Below are 18,751 nucleotides of genomic sequence, written 5' to 3'. Positions count from 1 at the left end.
TTCTAACAGGGAGAAGTTGCAGCTGGTTGCAATCTGTGATAGTCACCACTAGATGCCGCTAATTCCCCCTAAGTCTTACACACTGGCCCTCAAAATAATGTCTTGCTACAGGCTAAAAAAGTTTTTTATATAGTTATGTAAAGACAAAAAAGTGACTTATAATAATTAAGCTCCCCCTTGGATATTTTTATGAGAATAAATCAATGAAGCCAAGTCTTAGTGTTTGTTTTCTTATTGTAATTTCTTTGTATTATTATTGTTTGTGTCTGTGCTCTTTGCTTGTTGGCTTTTGGGTGTGTAGGCTTTGTATGTTATATAAGTACTGTATACTGTCTTTGTAGATAAACAAGATAACATAAGTTAATCAGAATTAAATAGTTTTGCATCATTTTATTTATATATATATATATATATCACAGAACACAGAGAGGAAGGGCATAAAACAAGATCCAGAGGAAATTATGTGATCTCCATTAAGATATGTTAATTTGTTGTCAGTTATATCTCTATTTAATGACTTGCATGGTTACAGTATTAAGATAGACATTCTCTCACAGTTATTGAGCTATATTTTATAGCTATTAGAACAGAAAATAGGCTACCATGTGTTTTGGAAATTAAAAAGGAAAAGACAACATCTCCTGAGAAAGATTGATCTATTGGTTTTAGAGCTTCTCCTCTGCTGCTGTCGTATTGATTTTTAACTTTGCTGCTATTCAGGGAAAATGGAAAAAGATGTCTCCCACATCTTTGCTCTGTGTAACCCTCTTTTTTAAAAAGGACAGACTCTACACAAGTCACCCGCCCTGCTTTAGCCATTATTGCTCAGTAGTGATTAACACAGAGGTCAACCCATCAACACGAGAGGTTACCTTGGCAACCAGGTTTGTGGCATGCTGAAGTCCAGGAGAAGGAGCGGTGGTGGAGATGGAGGGAGGCAGGGGGCAGACATTCGCCCTGTTGCTCATGCTCATTTGCTGGGCAGAGGAGTCGTGACTAACCAAAGCCTCCCCTCGTCCCCCCATCCCAACCCATCTGCGTATGTGCTTTTTCTCACTGACTCACTGTCATGGGAGAAAGGGAGCAAATGTGAGTCCATCAGCACTCAATAAGACATAATATTGGGGAAAGATGTCTTCTCTGTGTTTTTTCTTCCTTGTCTTGGGTAGAATGTAACATTGATGTGTGTGTGTACGGGGGGCGTCTCAGGTCTCTTTTGCACAGCAGCAAAATGTGTTTGTTTGATGTCAGAGCAGCACTGATCAGAGAGACGGGGAGGCACCACGCTGCGCTCAACCACCTTGCTGCTCTCACATGTTGCCACAGCAAACACTTAGATCCCATGTCTGTTTACCGCCGTCACAGCTGGAGCCGTGGGGGCACCTGTGGGATCAGCAGCGGCTTTATTTAGACCCCCATCTCACCCCTCCTTTCTCCCTCCTGAACGCCTGCTCTAGCATCTCTACCACCACCACTGCTGCTGACCACAAAAAAACCCTCTGTTCTCCTCATCTTACCCCCCCTCAGCCCGTTGGTCACACACATCAGCGCAGACTGAAATAAACATCTCTAGTGTTACAAGCCAGCTGGAGATTTACAGTGCATCTATGGTTTACTTTCCCAGGGATAATCATTCATCAACTTCTTAGCAGACGACACTCTAATAATCTGCCGAGACTTTGATTGCACACTCTTCGGGATTGTGCCAGTATTTCCAGACACTACTCGTGTTTCTGCTTTCCTGCTCGCCGTCATCTTTAACCCTCTATGGTACACATTATGGTGCTAGTTAGAAACAAATGTTTAGAATTTGTTTTGTTTTTTGTCATAAAACAGACAAAAGAAAGGATAATATTAAAAGAATAATAAGTAACTAATATTTTTGGGGGGGTGCATTTTTGGGTTTACTAAAAAAACAACCCCATTGCATAGTGGTGGATGAAGTACCTGAAAACCATACTTGAGTAAAAGTACAGATATCTTCCCACAGTACGACTTTTGTAGAAGTTAAGTCACGTATTAGAATATCACTATTAATATAACAAAGTATTGTTATTTTGGTACACTACACCATTGCTGTACTGTAATTGTTGGAAGAGAATTATCGTTTAAAATTTAAAATAAATTAATACTCACATAAAATATCAAAAAACGTTTACATCTAAATTCATGCCATTTGAATCAGAAAAACATTAATAATTAACTCAACCGAACCATGGACTGTATTTTGGTCTGACTGGTACCCTTAAAACCCATTTTGACTTGCTTTGGCGTCTTTTTAACTATTTTATTCATGTTTTATTTATTTTATGGATTTATTGCTTTTATTGCTTTTGCTGTTCTTTTAAATTTTTTATTTGTATTAATTTGTATTGCCATTTTGCATCCTCTTTTGTCCTCTTGCTTTAATTTTATCTGAACTCGCTAGCTTCGTCACACTTTTGTTCAGTAGGACTGCTACATAAATAAAGCTATATATATATAGTTTTTTGTGTTGCAACGTGATGAGCTGATTCATGTGAAGAAAGGACTCAACATGACCTCCAGAAAGTCATGTGACAATATAAACAGTGCCATTGGTTTCCTTACAATTGAAAATTTATTTTGTGAGTATTATCCCAAAAATGGGCTTGTCACCTGAAAGCAACACAGTGGGGTAGCATTCTCTCTGTATGACTGTTTTTAGCATCCTTAATGGGATCACTATGCTCATATGTGGATTGACAGATCTCTGCTGCATCTCAGAACGTAGCCATAACTGAACAGCACAGGTTATTGAGTATCTGTACGTTTGAAAGATGTGCAAAGGATTTTTACGGTTAAATCACCGTGGCACCCTCTGCACTGTCGAGCCCATCAGTTATCTTGTGTTACAGGCGGTCAGGGTTAATCAATGTCACCACCCGCTTCATTCAGAGCAGACAGCTCCTTCAGAACGTCGCTGCAGGTGCTTGTTATTACGGTGATGGTGTCATTGTAAATTTTCAGCCTCCATGGCAGCCATATTAAACAGGAGCGTCTTCCCAGAATGCCTCTGACTCATCTGACATTTCAGTCTGAACCTCAGTCTTTGTCTCTCCAGCCTGCAGCTCTGTCTTTCTCCCCGTTGTCTCTCTATCCATCTGTCTCTTGCATTTCACTGTTCAAATTCAAGGATACCACTTTTTTTTTAATTCGCTCATTCTGTTGACAGACATTTGGTTTCACCATTTCTTTAAACATTCATCAGGTGAATTTTGATCAATGCGAGCTCTTATCTCTGATGCATAGCATTTCAAGCACAGGGTTGAAAATCAGTGTTAACGACTGTCTCTTTTTTTTGCCTTTGTGGTTCAGAAACGGTCACCCCTTGCACCAGTTTGCACCGCCTGGTACTGCTGCTGTTTGTTTCCAGTTGATTGAATTTGCAATGTAATTAGGAGTGACTCTGAGGCAGGGGCCACTGGTTTATGGATAGCATAATATCTCCCCCAGGAGCCCTTTGAAATAGGATTGACTTTGGAAGGCATGTCTAATTATGGTTTTGCACACGGACATATTCGCGACAGGCTACATAAAGCTGCAGTCTTGAAGGTCTCAGAGTTGCGGCCATGTAGATGGTCGAAACTGTCCACGAGTCTCTGTGCGTATATCAAGCTGTTTCCTCCAGGGCAGGGCATAATGAGATTTGAAATAGCAGACCTAAAGAACAGACAGTATATTTGTTTTCCATTTCCGCCTGTGGCCCACCATGCCAGGGCAATATTTAAATTGGTAATGTGTGCGTTTGTGTGTGTCTTAAACGATTAGATTACTACTGAAATGGAAACATATTGCTTGAGCCACTGTGGAGTGTGATTCTACATTGTTTATTGCATCTCCAACTCTGAGTCTGTCTCTGGGTTTTACAAGTTCAAGACCTGCAACACCATCACACAAGTCTTCACAGGCATTCAAATTAACAGTTGTAAATGAAGCTTCTGTGTCGGTCACTTGTTTGGTACAGCTGTCTGTGTACTACAAGGTGTTAAGGTTTAAGAAAACACCGTTAGGTCTTGGTAGCAAACATAACACATCAGTGTCAGTGTGAGGTTTGGGGTTTTAACACTAAACAGTAAAGCCACGGTGATGAACTGCTGCATGCTGCAGCCTGTGTTGCCCCAAAAGAGTTATTTTATAAACCAAAAATCATGTTTGTTTACTGTTGATCTGCATTTCAAAATAAAGCTTTTTAAACTTGATTTTGCCAGTGTAGCTGTATCGCTCAATCTATTCTATTCTATTCTAGTTCATCATAGTTCATTTATGTCAGAGAATAAATGCATAGTGTTATTTTTTAATCTGATTAGAAGGGCTGAACCATGAAAGGAAAACTTCACCCCCTTGAACTGCCTTTTTTAAAATGCCCTTTAAACTAAAAAATGTCCCACTGGACTAAACGCCCATTGCTCAGCAGTGTTTCTCCAAAAATTCTCGCACCCTGCAATCAGACAATCCAATTGCTAGAAAAAAAAGTTTATAGTTTACATTTCTGTAAACCACAAATATATGACATTTGTACATTATTTTGTAGTGTATTTATTGAAACTTTACATCTCTCAACAACGCTGGGATAAATGTAGACAAAAGATGCTTGATGATGTTTGGTGGCTCAAAGGCTGCTGAGAAATGCTGTGAACGGTCCGTAAAAAACACCTGGTGTCAGTGGCTCAAAGATGCTAAGAAACGCCATGAAACGTCGATAAAAACACCAGTTATCAGTGGCTAAAACTCTGCTGGGAAACCCTGCAAAGAGATATGAAAACAACCACAACCTGAGACTGGTGGCTCAAATGCTGCTGAGAAACAGAAACTAACTGCAGGGAGCATGTATTTTCGGAGAAACAGGACTTTGAGGCAATGGGCGTTTTGTTTTTGTACTAACAGGCTGTTGGAAAAATAGGCCTTTTTTTTTGGTCCAGTGGATCATGAGAGCATAGATAAGTTTCATTGTTGGTTCAGTTCCTCATCAGAATGGGCTGTTTGTTTGAGACAATGACACTCGGATTATACCGCAAGAGTTATATGAGAGTTTGTAAACAAATGTTTTAAGACATAGTTTTGTTTTTGTTAAACACAGACCCCTATGACTTCAACTCACTAGGAACTCTTTGGTCACTGGATGCAGGTGAAAACAAAAACAAAAAGTTTACTTCAGATATTCAATTTTACATAAAGTGAGTAATTGATATCTAGGTGGTCATTTTGGGGGTGAATTATTCCTTAGAGGACACCAAGTTCATGTCCTCAGGAATATTTCTGGGGATTTGAGGGCCTTAGCATTTTTTTTTTTTACGGCTGGTTTGGATGTTTTAGACAGTTTTATATTAAAATAAAAACCCACTAATTAAAAGGGATTTGGTATTATATTATATTATCCAATAGAATCACAGGCATATCAATGTAAAGCAGGCACTGACACTTTTAGAGTACAAAAAATAAATGGAATATAACTGTTTAATGAATGAATGATTTCCATCAATTCTCTGAATTTTTAAAACAGACATTAATTTGTAGGTAGTCAAAAATTGTCTAGGTGGGTGGGATTCGACAGGGAAAATTTGGACCCCTGACCTCAGTGTTTTTAAAATACTGACTACAACCCTTTTGGAGTTTATATTACACCAACTTCTGATAGAAAACATCAGGAACATTTTAAGGAAAGAAACGGTCTCTTGTTAAGAATTGCCAAGCCATCAAAAGTGCATTTCAGTCAGGCTTTAATGATTCTTCTCTGAGACAAGAGGTTTGCTTGTTCCCTAGTTGCATCTCACCAATAGTTTTTAGCATTGTGCTCTGGGGAGGCGCTTATCCCCCCACCACCTCTGTATGAGGAGTAATTAGTGCCAGAGAAAAAGGAGGAGCAGAGTTGCATGAAAATACTACTATGTATGAAAAGAGATTGTTGTTACAAACATGCTTACATTCCCTCACCTGTCGTCCTCCGCTTTCTTCCTTCTTCCTTTTTGAGTTTGTCAGCTGTGTTCCTGTGCCATAATAATGTTCTTTAGCACACACATCTGGAATAATTTCCTTTTAGTAGAAAAAAAGTACAGTAATTTCAACTGTTATTATGTAAGAGTGTACTGGAGGGACTAATTTGTAGTACATGCTTGTACAGCATCAGTAAATCATATGAAATTGGAACTCAGTCTGATGCCTTGTATTTCAACAGGCGTGGAACAATTTGTGCTTTCCTGTGATACGATGTTGTGTACTATGAATACATCACACTGAAGAGGTGTTCAGGTAAGATCACATCTGCTGTCTGTTCAACAACTAACTGCCCCTCACATAACCCTGGGAAAAAAAGACATTAACTGTGTATGATAGGGATGCTGCAGTTTGTGGTCTGGTTGTGTATTATTGTAAAAAACATACAGAGTAAATTATATTCAGTGTATTCGGAATAGTGTGACCTGTATCTTTAGTGATGACATGGCTCACATTATGCTATGTTGTACACATTTTGCAGCTGTGTTTTGATGCTTCCCAGTGGTGGAAGAAGCACTCGTGTTATTGCTACTTTTACTGATATGTTTAAAATACTTGTTACAAGGAAAAGTCCTACATACAATATTTAACTGAAGTAATAGTACAAATATATCAATAGCAAAATGATTTTAACTACTGTATTGTTGGGTAGTTGTATCTAGCAGTGTAATTTTGTTTTGATCATATGTTTGTGTCTGTTTGTTAAATTTTTAACCTTAGGATAAATGTAATGGATCCACTTATGTAATTTATCTTTATTAGATTGGACTAGAGGAAGAAGCCAGAAAACCTGGAGAAAACCCACACTGACACATTGAGAACATGCAGACTCCACACAGAAGGGACCCAGCTGGACAGTGAGTACAAACCAGTGTTCATCTTGTTGAGAGGTGATGTTGCTATGACACCACCTGGTCCAAATAAAGGCATGTTAAGTTAATTGGTCACTCCAATATTGCCAGTAGGTGTAAATGTGAGCGTGAGCTTGTCTGTCTCTGCTACACTTTTCCACTCAAATTAATGTCTGCACAGTCCACAGTAATTTAAAAAAAAAAAAAGGAAACAGGGAAACAAGATTAGACAATCAAAAGAATAAACAAGATAAAAAAAAGTAAAAGTAAAAGACACAAAGACAATTGAAAATAATAATAAAAAAAAAATAATAGGAGAATTGATATTAAATGATAAACACAAGAATTACATTAATTAAAAGCCAGACAAAATAGGTTTTCAGTTGTCGTCTCAAAATGTTCACAGAGCCCGCCTCCCTTACAGCTTTTGGAAGGGTATTCCATAATTTTGGAGCATAGTTAAAAAAAGCTGGGCAATGCCTATTTTCTATTTGTGTATAATTGTGTGTATTTTTAAAAAACCTAACAGCAGAATACCTGAGAGCTTGTGAATAAAGTCTAACTAAAACTACTTGCGTAAATGTTGATAAACTAATAGGCTTATTCCAGCAGGGTAATGCTTGGCTTAAAAACATTGGCATGCACCAACAGACTGGCTTGTGACCATGTTCCTCCTCCTCCTCCTCCTCCTCCTCCGCTCCTGCGTGGCACTGATCGCTCCTCATACAGAGGCTGCCCTGTGCACGCCGCTCCTGTCAGCGTAGCAGCAGGCGGATGTAGCCCACTGATGGCTCGTATTTCTCTTGACTTTCACATTATGTTGTTTGGTGTCGCGGTTTGTCTCCCACTACTTGGCCTCTCGCCATTCTGTCGGACGGGTGTGAGGGTGGACTGACTGAGGGTACATGTCCGGAGTGTGACAGCAGCTCGCCGGATATCTGCAGGCGATGAAGACGCTTTGAAAAACCTCCATATCTGCCCGACTCAGAGTCGACTGGTAAGTTGAGTTTTACATCGGATTGAGGCAGTTTATCGGCGTCATTCTGACCCTAAACTAGGATGATTTTAACTTAAATTCAAGCAAAGCATTAATATGTTTAAAAATGTTGTTTTATAGGCATTTATCTTGAGGTTTCATCATGATGAGTTCTCTGATGTAAGGTGGGTGAAATTGAAGAAACGAGCGCACCTGCCACACTTCTGCTCAAAGATGTCGCTTCATTTCGTCGTGATGTTCAAACTGTGACACAAACATTTCAGTTTTTTTTTATTCTGCACATGTAATGATCTATTTCCGACACTCGAACTTATTAACGCACGCGCACAAGTACGAGCGGCGCGTGCGCAGAGGAGCAGTCCTCATTCACGGCTCAAACCATAAATTATTAAATTGGTGGAGTCATTCACTTAAAGCTCCAGGTTTTCACACACAGCAGGGTCACACTTCCGTTCCTTGAAGAACCCTACTAAAATATTTAAAGTTTCTGAAACAACAACAACAGCTTTTATGTTCCCGGGTAAAATGTTAGAGATGCAATTAGGGATGTATGATATTGGATTTATGCCGATATCCCATATGCGGATATCTAACAAGTCATTTAGCCGATAACCGATATATTCACTTATTTTCCCACTTTTAGTGACCACCAAGCCTCCATCGTATGGGAATAATATCTTATTATGCATTCTCTTAGAATAATGGCCCACCAGCAGACGGAGATATAAAATTTAACGCTTTTCAAATGTATGTAATCTTCATTCATTGTTCAAGAAACATACATCAACTTAGGACTGATGTTTTGTACATGTTCACTTTGTCAATTAAAAAAAAAAAGGTTTGTCTTATCAGCAGAAATCAGCATGATGGCCGATTCAGATATTTTAATTTTAAAGCCAATATCTGTCAATACCGATGTGCCAATATTATCGTGGATCCCTAGCTGCAGTGGTAAGAGATTTTTACTGTATGATTACTGTCTTAGAAAATATTGCGGTGTCATGGTTTCACTGTAGTACAAAATAACTATTATTATCAGTCACAATTACCCTTAATAGAATGAAAATAGAAAAGAAGAAAAAAGCATTTTGTTACTCAAATTAAAAGTGGAAACAATGTAAGTTTGTGTCAAAAGTGTCATTTTTGGAAGTAACATAACATACAGGTGAAAAAAAATCCTGTTGTTTAAATATTTTGTGAAAGCATCTATAGGCATCCATACAAAATTGTTTATCAAGGTATTTGGTCAAAAATATTGTGATATTTTATTTTTGTCTATATCATTTAGCCAAACATCACATGATTGTTTAAAATAGTATATATTCTATATAAGGGCTGCAACTAATGATTGTTTTCATTATTTAGTAATCTTCTGGTTATATTCCTGATTAATTGATCATTTTATCCTCAAATGATCCTGTTGAATATCACACGACCCAATGTGTCATCTTCGATTTGCTTCTTTATCCGATCAACAGTAAAATAAACCTTAAAGACATTCAGTTTCATATCAGAGATTTCAAAGAAGAGCATAAAAAATCACAATAAAGGAGCACAAGAGAGTCTTTTTTTTTTCATTTTTGCTCGAATAAAGACTGAAAATATCAATCACTTTTCAAAATAATTGCAGATTAATCATCAAATTGAAATTGGCTCCAGCCCTGTTTGATATTCACTGCTTGTAGCACTAATAATAGGTAATAATAAGTCTGTCTCATTAGATTGAGAGAAGCGTGTCATTGTTTAAAAGTAGAGTCACTCCACATATCTCTCATCTGTCTGCTGCAGTGATACTTGTTCTATAATTGAATTCTATGATTTAACACAGTCTTCTTTGTGTAATATGACTGAAAAACTGCCCTTGTATGAGCACTGTCAGCCATGTACGCCCATCCCTCACTATATGGCACATGGCCTTGTGTCTCAGGCTCTCATGTTTGTGTCTGAGGTGTAACATCGTGGACGGAGTGAGCGGCGCCCAGCTGCTGCCATTTGCATGCAGGTGCCAAAGATGATCCCCGTCCTCGAGAGGAATCTGTCCCTAAAGTCATGCTGACTCTTGTTTGAACCCTTCACAGTCGACTTTGTTGTGCAGCAGCATCGTTTGAGGATTCTGAAGTTGCACCCAGTTGTGTTTGGACAAATTTGAGAAGCTGTGTCATTGCTGCTCATTTTCTCCTGATTATTGTCCAGAGTGCTGGCAGCAGAGTCACTTTCAGAGATCACTCAGACTGAATAAATGCATTGCCTTTAATTGAGAGACACTGCTGAGAGCTGCGTGTCAGCACGTGCGCCTTTTCCAGCTATTTTGCCGATTTCATTCATCTTATTTGGTGGTGCGAGGGAGCGTCAGTCAGGGATTTCATGTCCAAGTTCAGCTCAGGTGTTGTTTTGAGGTTCTCAGTGTGAGAATGAGGTTTGCCGCTCTAGCTTTCCTGCAGCTGGGTCACGTTTCCAATTTGTGTTAGCGGAGGTGGAACCAGACCCCTGAGGAATCTCCCCCCACAGAGAGAGAGATGGGGAGATGTGTGAAAGGAGATTTGTGGGGTCGGACCACCTGTTGACAGATCCACCCTGCATGATTAAGAGGGGAGTGTTTTTTGCGATATGAAGAGAAAAAATTAGAGGTGGAATTGTGAAAAGGTGCTCTGTTGTCCCGTGAGTGCCTCTGACCTTCCTCAGTCTTTTTTTTTTTTTGAGAATTAATCCTCACAGTAATTTTGATTGACAGCAAGCTGCAGCATCCCCGCTATCTCCAACATTACAGTAGATTTCTCTCTGCATAATTCTCCCTCCTCCGCTCGCTGCAGCCTCACTCCTGCCCTGCCCCCGGGTAAAAATAACCGTGTGGATGGAGCAAATCTCCGCAAAGACCAGCACTGTGGTACATCAGCACTTTGGAGAGGGTCGGGGATTATTTGGTTCCCTTATCTTCTTCATCTCTCTCTTGGCTGTCTTATGCTGTGGTCAGTAGGTTGCTGCAGCAACAGCGTTTGTACTTCAGCTCATGGTATATATGTTATCCATCTCCATAATATAATGCATCAACTGTGCCTCCCACTGAAACTGAAAGTGTCTTGTGAGAAGGACATCTGTTCGTGGTTCACTTTTTCAGTTTTAGCAAGATGTCGCCTCTATCGTAGACGGGTAGCAGACTCTGAATCACTGCCCACTTCCCAGATTCAGATCAGTCTGTTCTCATTGATTTCTGTTTCTCTGAGTTGCACAAAAAGCCGAGATGATCAGACTTGTGTAGCAAAGTCGCTCTCTTTATACTCAGCTATACTGATTCTTGTAAACCGACTCACAAATATATCAACACCGTAATTGAGGATTTCTTCAGTTAAGTATTACATACATTAAATCTTCATTTGTATTTTGGCCACTAGGGTGAGCCCAACATGCTGTAGGCCAGCTGTTGTGAGTAGCTTTTTTTGGTTAATGCCAAAAACAAGAAACAAAGGCGGTAAGACTGAACTAAAATGGTAAAGTTGTGTGTCGTAAACCAAAACAATAAGCTGAAATTTAGGCAGAGTGATAAGGACAAAATCAAATATCACAATACTTTTGACCAAATGCCTCAATATTAATACTGATATTGTAAGGTTGACACTTGGTGTTTTCACAAAATATTCACGCAATGATAAATGATCATCAGTAATGTGGGTATAATGAATAAGTGGGTAAAGGAAAATAAAAGAACAATCTGATAAGTTCAGAAAATTCTATCATATTACCGTAATGCAGCCTTTAAAAGCCGAAAAAGACAACACTTATGATATTACAATATCCTAAATCTAAGACATTATCTTGTCTTATGTCTCCTGATATACTGTTGCTATATTGCCAAGCTTTAGCTGTGCTTAAATTCCCTATAAAGCTGAGGGGATCTAATTCTCAGTGTGTTTATCATCAGCTACACTTTTCACATCATACTGTAGTTTTTCAGTGCAGGTCCTATAAAGCTGATCTCTATGAGCAGATATCTGTGTAGGTATGCAGAATCTGTAGGAAAAAGGGCAAGATTTTCATATTGGAAGCATTCTTGTTTCTGTTTGTACTCAGAGTAGTAATGACCTATCATGTTTGAGCGACAGGTTAATGGTTCCTGTGAAGAGCCAAACAGGTGGAATGCATAAGCCGAAATGAAATCCCAGGACATATCGGCTATCATCTGATGCCAGTTTAGCTTTCTGTTAGCTTTACTCATTTTTTTAATTTAGTCATTTTAATTTCTTAGCATTCACATACAGATATTAGTTCATAGAGATTAGCCAAAAGACCAACGCATGGAAGAGGAAGTGGGGCCTCTTACCAGAAACTGCTGGTCTACAACGGATCCCCGAAAATACTGGCCATCGCCGATGGGTTCTGAGATTGCTAGAAAACACTGAAAAGGATACAACCTTCAATACTGATTGTTTAGAGAAAGACAAACATCTCGTCTTTTTTTTTTCTTGGGGCGTTTTATGCCTTTAATTGATAAAAAAGCTTCGAGTGAAATGAGGAGAGCCCCGAGAAAGACAAACATCTTAAACAAACAGTAAATGTCTAAAACTAACACATATCCTGCAGATTATTTTGTAGTTAAATCAGTCATTTGGTTTATCAGCAAAAGGAAAAGAATGAAGAAAAACTACGACTGGCAACATATGTTTATACTATAATACTCCTCTAACCAACAGTTCAAATCTCAAAGATTTACTCATATCATAATATAAGGAAAAAAGCTGCAAATCCTCTTTAAAAATTAGGAGTATTTTGTTATTTTTGCTTGACATCTTAATTGATTATCACAGTGGTTGCCAAGTAATTTACTGCCAATAATCCAATTTATTAATTGAGAGGAAGTGTTTCAGTTGGAGACAAAAGCTTACACAGTGTAGTCGTGCTCAAACAATGTAAACTAATGCAGTACTAATGTAGGACTGTATATCATAATATGCTTCTTGCAGGGAAGCTGTTCCCACTGCCGATCAGCACTGAACAGTTTGACTTTGATCACATGCTGTTGTGGTTTGTTGGCAAAACCAATTTTCTGGTTCTGAATCGCTGTATTTGTTGTCTCATCACCAGTGGCGACAATGTGTAGGAAGTTGGATCATGGCAACCATTTATAGAGGCAGTCCATGGTGATCATTAACAGGGAGCAAGCCAGAGAAACTGTGCCCGGACAGGGAGGGACGTGGGTGTCGTTTTAGCCTTTGATCCTTTTATTTTTTTTATTTTGGGAAGAGAAGCCGGCCATGCTGAGGTGTCAAAGCTGTGTTCGATAGGTGGAGAGGGTGTAAAGGAAGGTGACAATGAAGCAAAGACGTGCCAAACCGTCCCGAGATGAAGGTTAACTTGTACAAAAGTATGTCTACTTGTTCTGGATACTTTATATTTTCATGCAAACTTTAGGCATTAAATCCATAAAAACAGTTCCAAAATTTAATTATGTTGTTTAATGTTTCATGTAAGAGGAGCACATCCTGTAGTCTTGTATTGGAAAGTATGAACATCTTAATGTTGACTTTTTAAAAATGTGACATTCAAAGCAATTGGTTTCCAATCTGCTTGTTTTGTGATCTGTTAAAATTAAGCAATCTCTGCTTGTGACCACTGGATATTTGAATTTTATTTTTAAATGCCCTGGGAGGTAAATTAGCCAGTAATTCTTCAGATAATTAACTAAGTTAGGAAAAGTGTCAGAAGGGGGAATCACCAGAGGCCCCGTGATACAATATTATCATGATACTTTTGTCATGATACAATATTTTTGCAATTTAAAATGTTTTGTGACATGAGTATTGCAATAACATATATCACAACTTACTACCTTTTTTTCAACCAAAGAACAACTTTGCCAACATATGTTTTATCTAATAAGATAAAGTTTTAAAGATAAAGTTTCTCACTTCTTCAAAGTTTTAAAGATAAAGTTTCTCACATGTTGCACACGCAACATATTTTGTTATTATATTAAGCTACATTTTTTTGAACAACATTTATTAGAACTGTCAATATTTATATTATGTATAGTAAAAATAATCAGTACTTGGTGCCGTGTATTGATCACTCAGAATATTGCAGTACTATGCTGTATCCATTCTCCCCACAACCCTAAAAAAACATACTTCTGTGTAGCACCAATATATCTATGATTGGTTCCTATCCTGTTAATACGCCCTGACCACAATGTTGGGTTCTTAAATGATGAAGTGGCACAAATGTATTGTTGTATCACAAAACTCCCACCATGATTTTGTTCTTCTTTTTGTCATGCATACATATTTAAATTCAGTGTCTTTCCACTCGTGGTTTTGATTACGATTAATAAGAAGAATCCCGATCTGTCTCGGCAGTCTCTGTGCAGGTGACGGCAGGTGGTTGTTTTTTCCTGCAGGTTGAGTTCCAGTTTAAAGCAGTTGACCCGTGTGTCTTGTTAACCAGACTGTAGCAGAAAATGAAAGAAAAAGACCTGCCGGCCAGACTGGTGCACAAGGTGTGGATGACGCACGACAAGTGCAACAGCGTGTGAAGTAGCGCCCGGAGCTGTGGGCTCTCTGCTGATAAGTATTAACACAGGAGGCTGTTTCCTGCAAATACAGTGCGGCTAGAAATTTCGTGTTGAGGTTTCCTTTAGTACATCTTTTTATTGTATCTTCATTTGCAGCTCATGGACATTAATTAAAAGATAATTTTGTACATCTTTTTTTTGGTAAAAGAAAATGAAATTAGGCTACTAAATTTTTGAAAAAAACTTCTTGATTAAATTAAGTGTGTCATCAGCACACTTTGACGTGATAGCAGCGAATTATATGATCACTTTCCGCCTTACCATTTGGTAACATACAAAACGGCATGAAGGCTGCGATTGCAAGTGAGACGGGAGATGTAATCTGTATGTGAGGGCTGTGGATGGATGAACATGAGACGAGATGAGGTGAGTGCATGCCTCCAGGGGGTCTATGCTCACATGGCAGAGGGAGGCACGTTTCAGTGTGCAGCATGGAGGCCATTCGACCTGAATGTAGAGAGACGTACAGCAGAAATACAAGGTCTCTCTGGCCCATATATTAACACTCATCTGTCCGTGAATTCATGAAAAACAGCTGATGTAATTGTAGGTGAATCAATGGAATGCAGCAGCATGCTTTTGAATTAGTCAGCTATTGTGTCTGATCTTAAACAGTTTTGTCTGTCTTAAAGTTTGAAGACAGACTGCAGAATAACATTTACTTTAAATCATCTTCTTAGGGCGATGCCAGGATTTGAGCACTCTTGTTATGGAGTCTTTGCAAACAGCAGTGATGCTTCTCGTCCTTTTGTTTGTCAGCCTGAGTGCTCGGCCTACAGTGAAGTGGGAAAAATGTTTAATTTAGATTGAAAGTGAAATCTGTTTGTGTTGCAGGAGCTGTCTGGCTGGATGCACTGCTATGACTCTGAGCTCGTGAAGATTTTACTTTAAAAAAAAAAAAAATTGTCATCCTTCTTGAAGCCCACCTGATTTCTCCATGGGTTCCCGCAGCCAAGGTTTCTTCCACCACCATCACCATCATCGTAGCGCCATGGTGCCCGCTGTGGTGCCGAGGCTGCTGCCTGAGAATGGCAGCCTGCTGGGGGGCATTGCGCAAATCACCCCCAACCTCTTCCTCAGCAGAGGGAATGTGGCGTCCAACCGCAGCCTGCTGCTGTCCAAAGGCATCACCTGCGTGGTCAACGCCACCATTGAGCTCCCCAACTTCAACTGGCCACACATGGAGTATGTGAAGGTCCCTTTGGCAGATATGCCCCACTCCCCTATCTCCTTGTACTTTGATAGTGTTGCTGATAAGATCCACAGCGTGGGACGGAAGCGTGGGGCTGTGTTGGTGCACTGTGCGGCAGGAGTGAGCCGCTCAGCCTCTTTGTGTCTGGCGTACCTCATGAAGTATCACCGTGTGTCTCTGGCTGAGGCCCACGCCTGGGTCAAAGCCCGCCGTCCCGTCATAAGGCCCAATGGTGGCTTCTGGCGCCAGCTCATCGAGTACGAGAGGAAGCTGTTTGGTAGAAACTCTGTTAAGATGGTGCAGACGCCCTACGGGGTCATACCTGATGTTTATGAGAGGGACCGCAGGAGCCTGGCTCCGTACTGGGGCCTGTGAGAGCTGCACCGTGGAGATCGAGGAGGAAGTGAAGCCCTTTTGCCCTCCTGGACTGCAGCGTTATGCGTGTTCAGGACAGGCGAAGTGAGACACGTGTGAGTGTACATCTGTGTGAAGCTTATTTAATGAATACCGGCACGTTTGGACGGAGGGAGTCTTAACCAAACACTGGTTGTTGATGCTGTTTGTCCAACCAGTTGCCTCCATTTAGTGTTTGAGCGTAAAAAGGCGACGACAAGCCCAGAATCCCTTTGGACCAAAGGATTGATTTGGACCAGGATGATGTCAGACACCAAAACAAGATGAATGGTCAGAGTATGGTTGTCGGTGCCGTCTATCTCCTGGTCTGTCTTTCCAGTTCCAGTGGAAGATGGTGAACGTGTCAGCAGTGCTCGAGACTCTGCAGCTCTGACAGTGATGTGACTGAAGTCCTTTTCCTGACGTGATGATGTCATGTGGTGGTATTGTGCCAGTTTTGCAGTAATCTTTGGTGTGAAGGGCAGCAGCATGCTCTCAATTTACGGTAGCATATAAGATAGGTGTACAGAGAAAAAAAAAATATAGACAAATGATTTTATTGGAATGTGCCGATAGTGAGGAGAAAATGGCACAGAACATTTAAAGATGTTATTATATCTACCTTTTTTGAGGTGAAAATCTAGAAGATGTAAGCTAAAAGTCGAGGTTTAGGGAAAGCTCCTGTGTACCACAGGGTTGACTGTTTCATCCTGTGACCACACTATGTTATTGTAGTGCTATTTGATGCTGTTTAAAAAAAAATGCTGCCACCTCAAGGAACTGGTAGCTCTATGATAGATGAATATTTTCTATCCCACTGTTTTTGCCTTGTGTCCATAGGTTGCAAAAAAAGATCAGAGCAGTATAGAAAAGACATTTTATTTCTCTATGTAAACCAACTTAAAAGAGTGATATCACACACGCTGAAGATCTTCTGATGTTGTCTGCGGGTTGAATTTTTAGGGGCCGGGCAGTGAAGCTGCCAGTCCCTCTCGTTTTCCTCAGTGTTGTTATTATTATTATTATTAATATTACGATGAAATCCAACTTCCCAAGCATAAAAATAAACCAAACTTTGCACATAGGTCGAATCCCATGCCCAACTTCCTCAGCTGCAAACACAAGCCAGTAGTGCTGATGGTGGTGCTACAGCAACAGTCTAAAATTCAGAAGTTCAAATTCATAACAAATCATTTGTATGTGCTGCAGCTTTGCAACTTACAACAAAAAGAAGGCCAAATTGTGAAGAAACTTTTGCACACTTCAATGTGGTACAAATTATGAGGTCCATCACTCTGTTTTTATCAAAAACTGTAAAACTAATCCCCTTCTACATTTTTTGCTCAATTGACAAACTTGCTACAGGGCATCTTCAGACTGTCCTACACAAACTGTCTACACAGATTTTTGATATATCAAAAATTGAGTCTACAGTGTATCAAAATGTTTGACAGTAAATGGTACTGTAAACATATATATTTGCAAACTCTTGCTAAATAAATCTTAAACGTTCATGAAAAGAAATTGACAAACTTTTGCTTCCATAGTAGATTAAGTGTGTAACATTTCAGAGGTTTATCTTTAAAAAAGAAAAAAGAAGTCTTCCAATTCTGCTGCTTGCTACTAAAAATGCTCGAACCGGATACATTGCTGCGCAGCAGTTATAATTGACTTTGCTGCACTGTGCTGTCAACGCTCCATAAGGTACTGTTCAAGGCTAACGTTGTAGGGGTGAGATAAAAAAATAATAATAATAAAAAAAAAAAAAAAAAATATATATATATATATATGTTTATATATATATTTCCGCAGTAAATCACAATACTCACCATTTTAAAGATTTTGCCACCATTATCACATAAAAGTAAACGATGCGGTGAATGTTTGGATTCCTGTGTGTTGTAGAGTTTTCCTTCAGATTATGGTATTAAGTGCTATAGTTTCCTGTTAAAGACGTCTTGTGGACTATTCCTGTAAATGAACTAGTTATTTTCTTTTAAGCACGAGCAAACTTGTGTATCCTTAAAGGTACAGTGTGTAGGATTTATGGGGATATATTGGCAGAAATGGAATATAACGTAAGTATGTTGTCTTCAGAGTATAATAACCTGAAAATAAGTATTGTTTTGCTTTTGTTACCATAAAATAAGCAGTTAACATCTATATAGGGAGCAGGGCCTTGTCCACGGAGTCCGCCATTAACACCGCCATGTTTCTACAGTAGCCTAGAACGGACAAACCAAACACTGACTCTAGATAGGTCCATTCACATTTTTGCGTCACCCACCATACTCAGCAGCACCTCCACTATGAAAGCATCAGAAAAACTCTGAATTTTTTTCATGTGATACTGCTTTATTCTTTGTTTTTACTAGTTTAAATCACTGGATCTGTTTCTTTTGGGGAGGAGGAGACCTCTGGATCTTAAGTTATCAGAGACAAAAGGTGAGTACACATTAGCAGGTGCTGGACTCCAACGAGCTGAACATCTTTGGAAAAACACTGATTTGTAATGTGAAACTGGTTTATTTATTGTTTTTACCAGTTTTAATCACCTGGCCCTCAGGGGATAGTTCAGCTCCTTATAAAAACCTTCTGAACAATAAACAGTGAGGGAACAGAACCAGTAGAAGTTGGTGGAGTGCTTGTTGCACTCTGCAATCCTCTCTGCTAGATGCCACCAAATCCCCCCAAATCTTACACACAGGACCTTCAAGGTCTAACAAGGGTTTTGAATGCATTTT

General features: G+C 39.4%; 1 protein-coding gene across 1 annotated transcript; it reads left to right on the top strand.

The window, feature by feature from the left end:
• Nucleotides 1-7,549: 7,549 nt before the first annotated feature.
• Nucleotides 7,550-17,769, top strand: dusp14 (dual specificity phosphatase 14). The gene is made up of 2 exons (XM_042486862.2): nucleotides 7,550-7,860; nucleotides 15,257-17,769. The coding sequence occupies exon 2, from the start codon at nucleotides 15,360-15,362 to the stop codon at nucleotides 15,987-15,989; it is 630 nt and encodes a 209-aa protein (XP_042342796.1). The 5' UTR covers nucleotides 7,550-7,860; nucleotides 15,257-15,359; the 3' UTR covers nucleotides 15,990-17,769.
• Nucleotides 17,770-18,751: the final 982 nt, after the last annotated feature.

Source organism: Plectropomus leopardus, chromosome 6, assembly GCF_026936395.1.
Source record: "Plectropomus leopardus strain MGB_pleo_1.0 chromosome 6, ASM2693639v1, whole genome shotgun sequence".
NCBI lineage: Eukaryota > Metazoa > Chordata > Actinopteri > Perciformes > Serranidae > Plectropomus > Plectropomus leopardus.
Note: the sequence above shows the minus strand (reverse complement) of the source record. Positions and strands in the feature narration are given on the sequence as shown.

Excerpts from the sequence above, each read along its gene's own strand:
- dusp14 (XM_042486862.2), top strand. The coding sequence starts at position 15,360 with ATGGGTTCCCGCAGCCAAGGTTTCTTCCACCACCATCACCATCATCGT.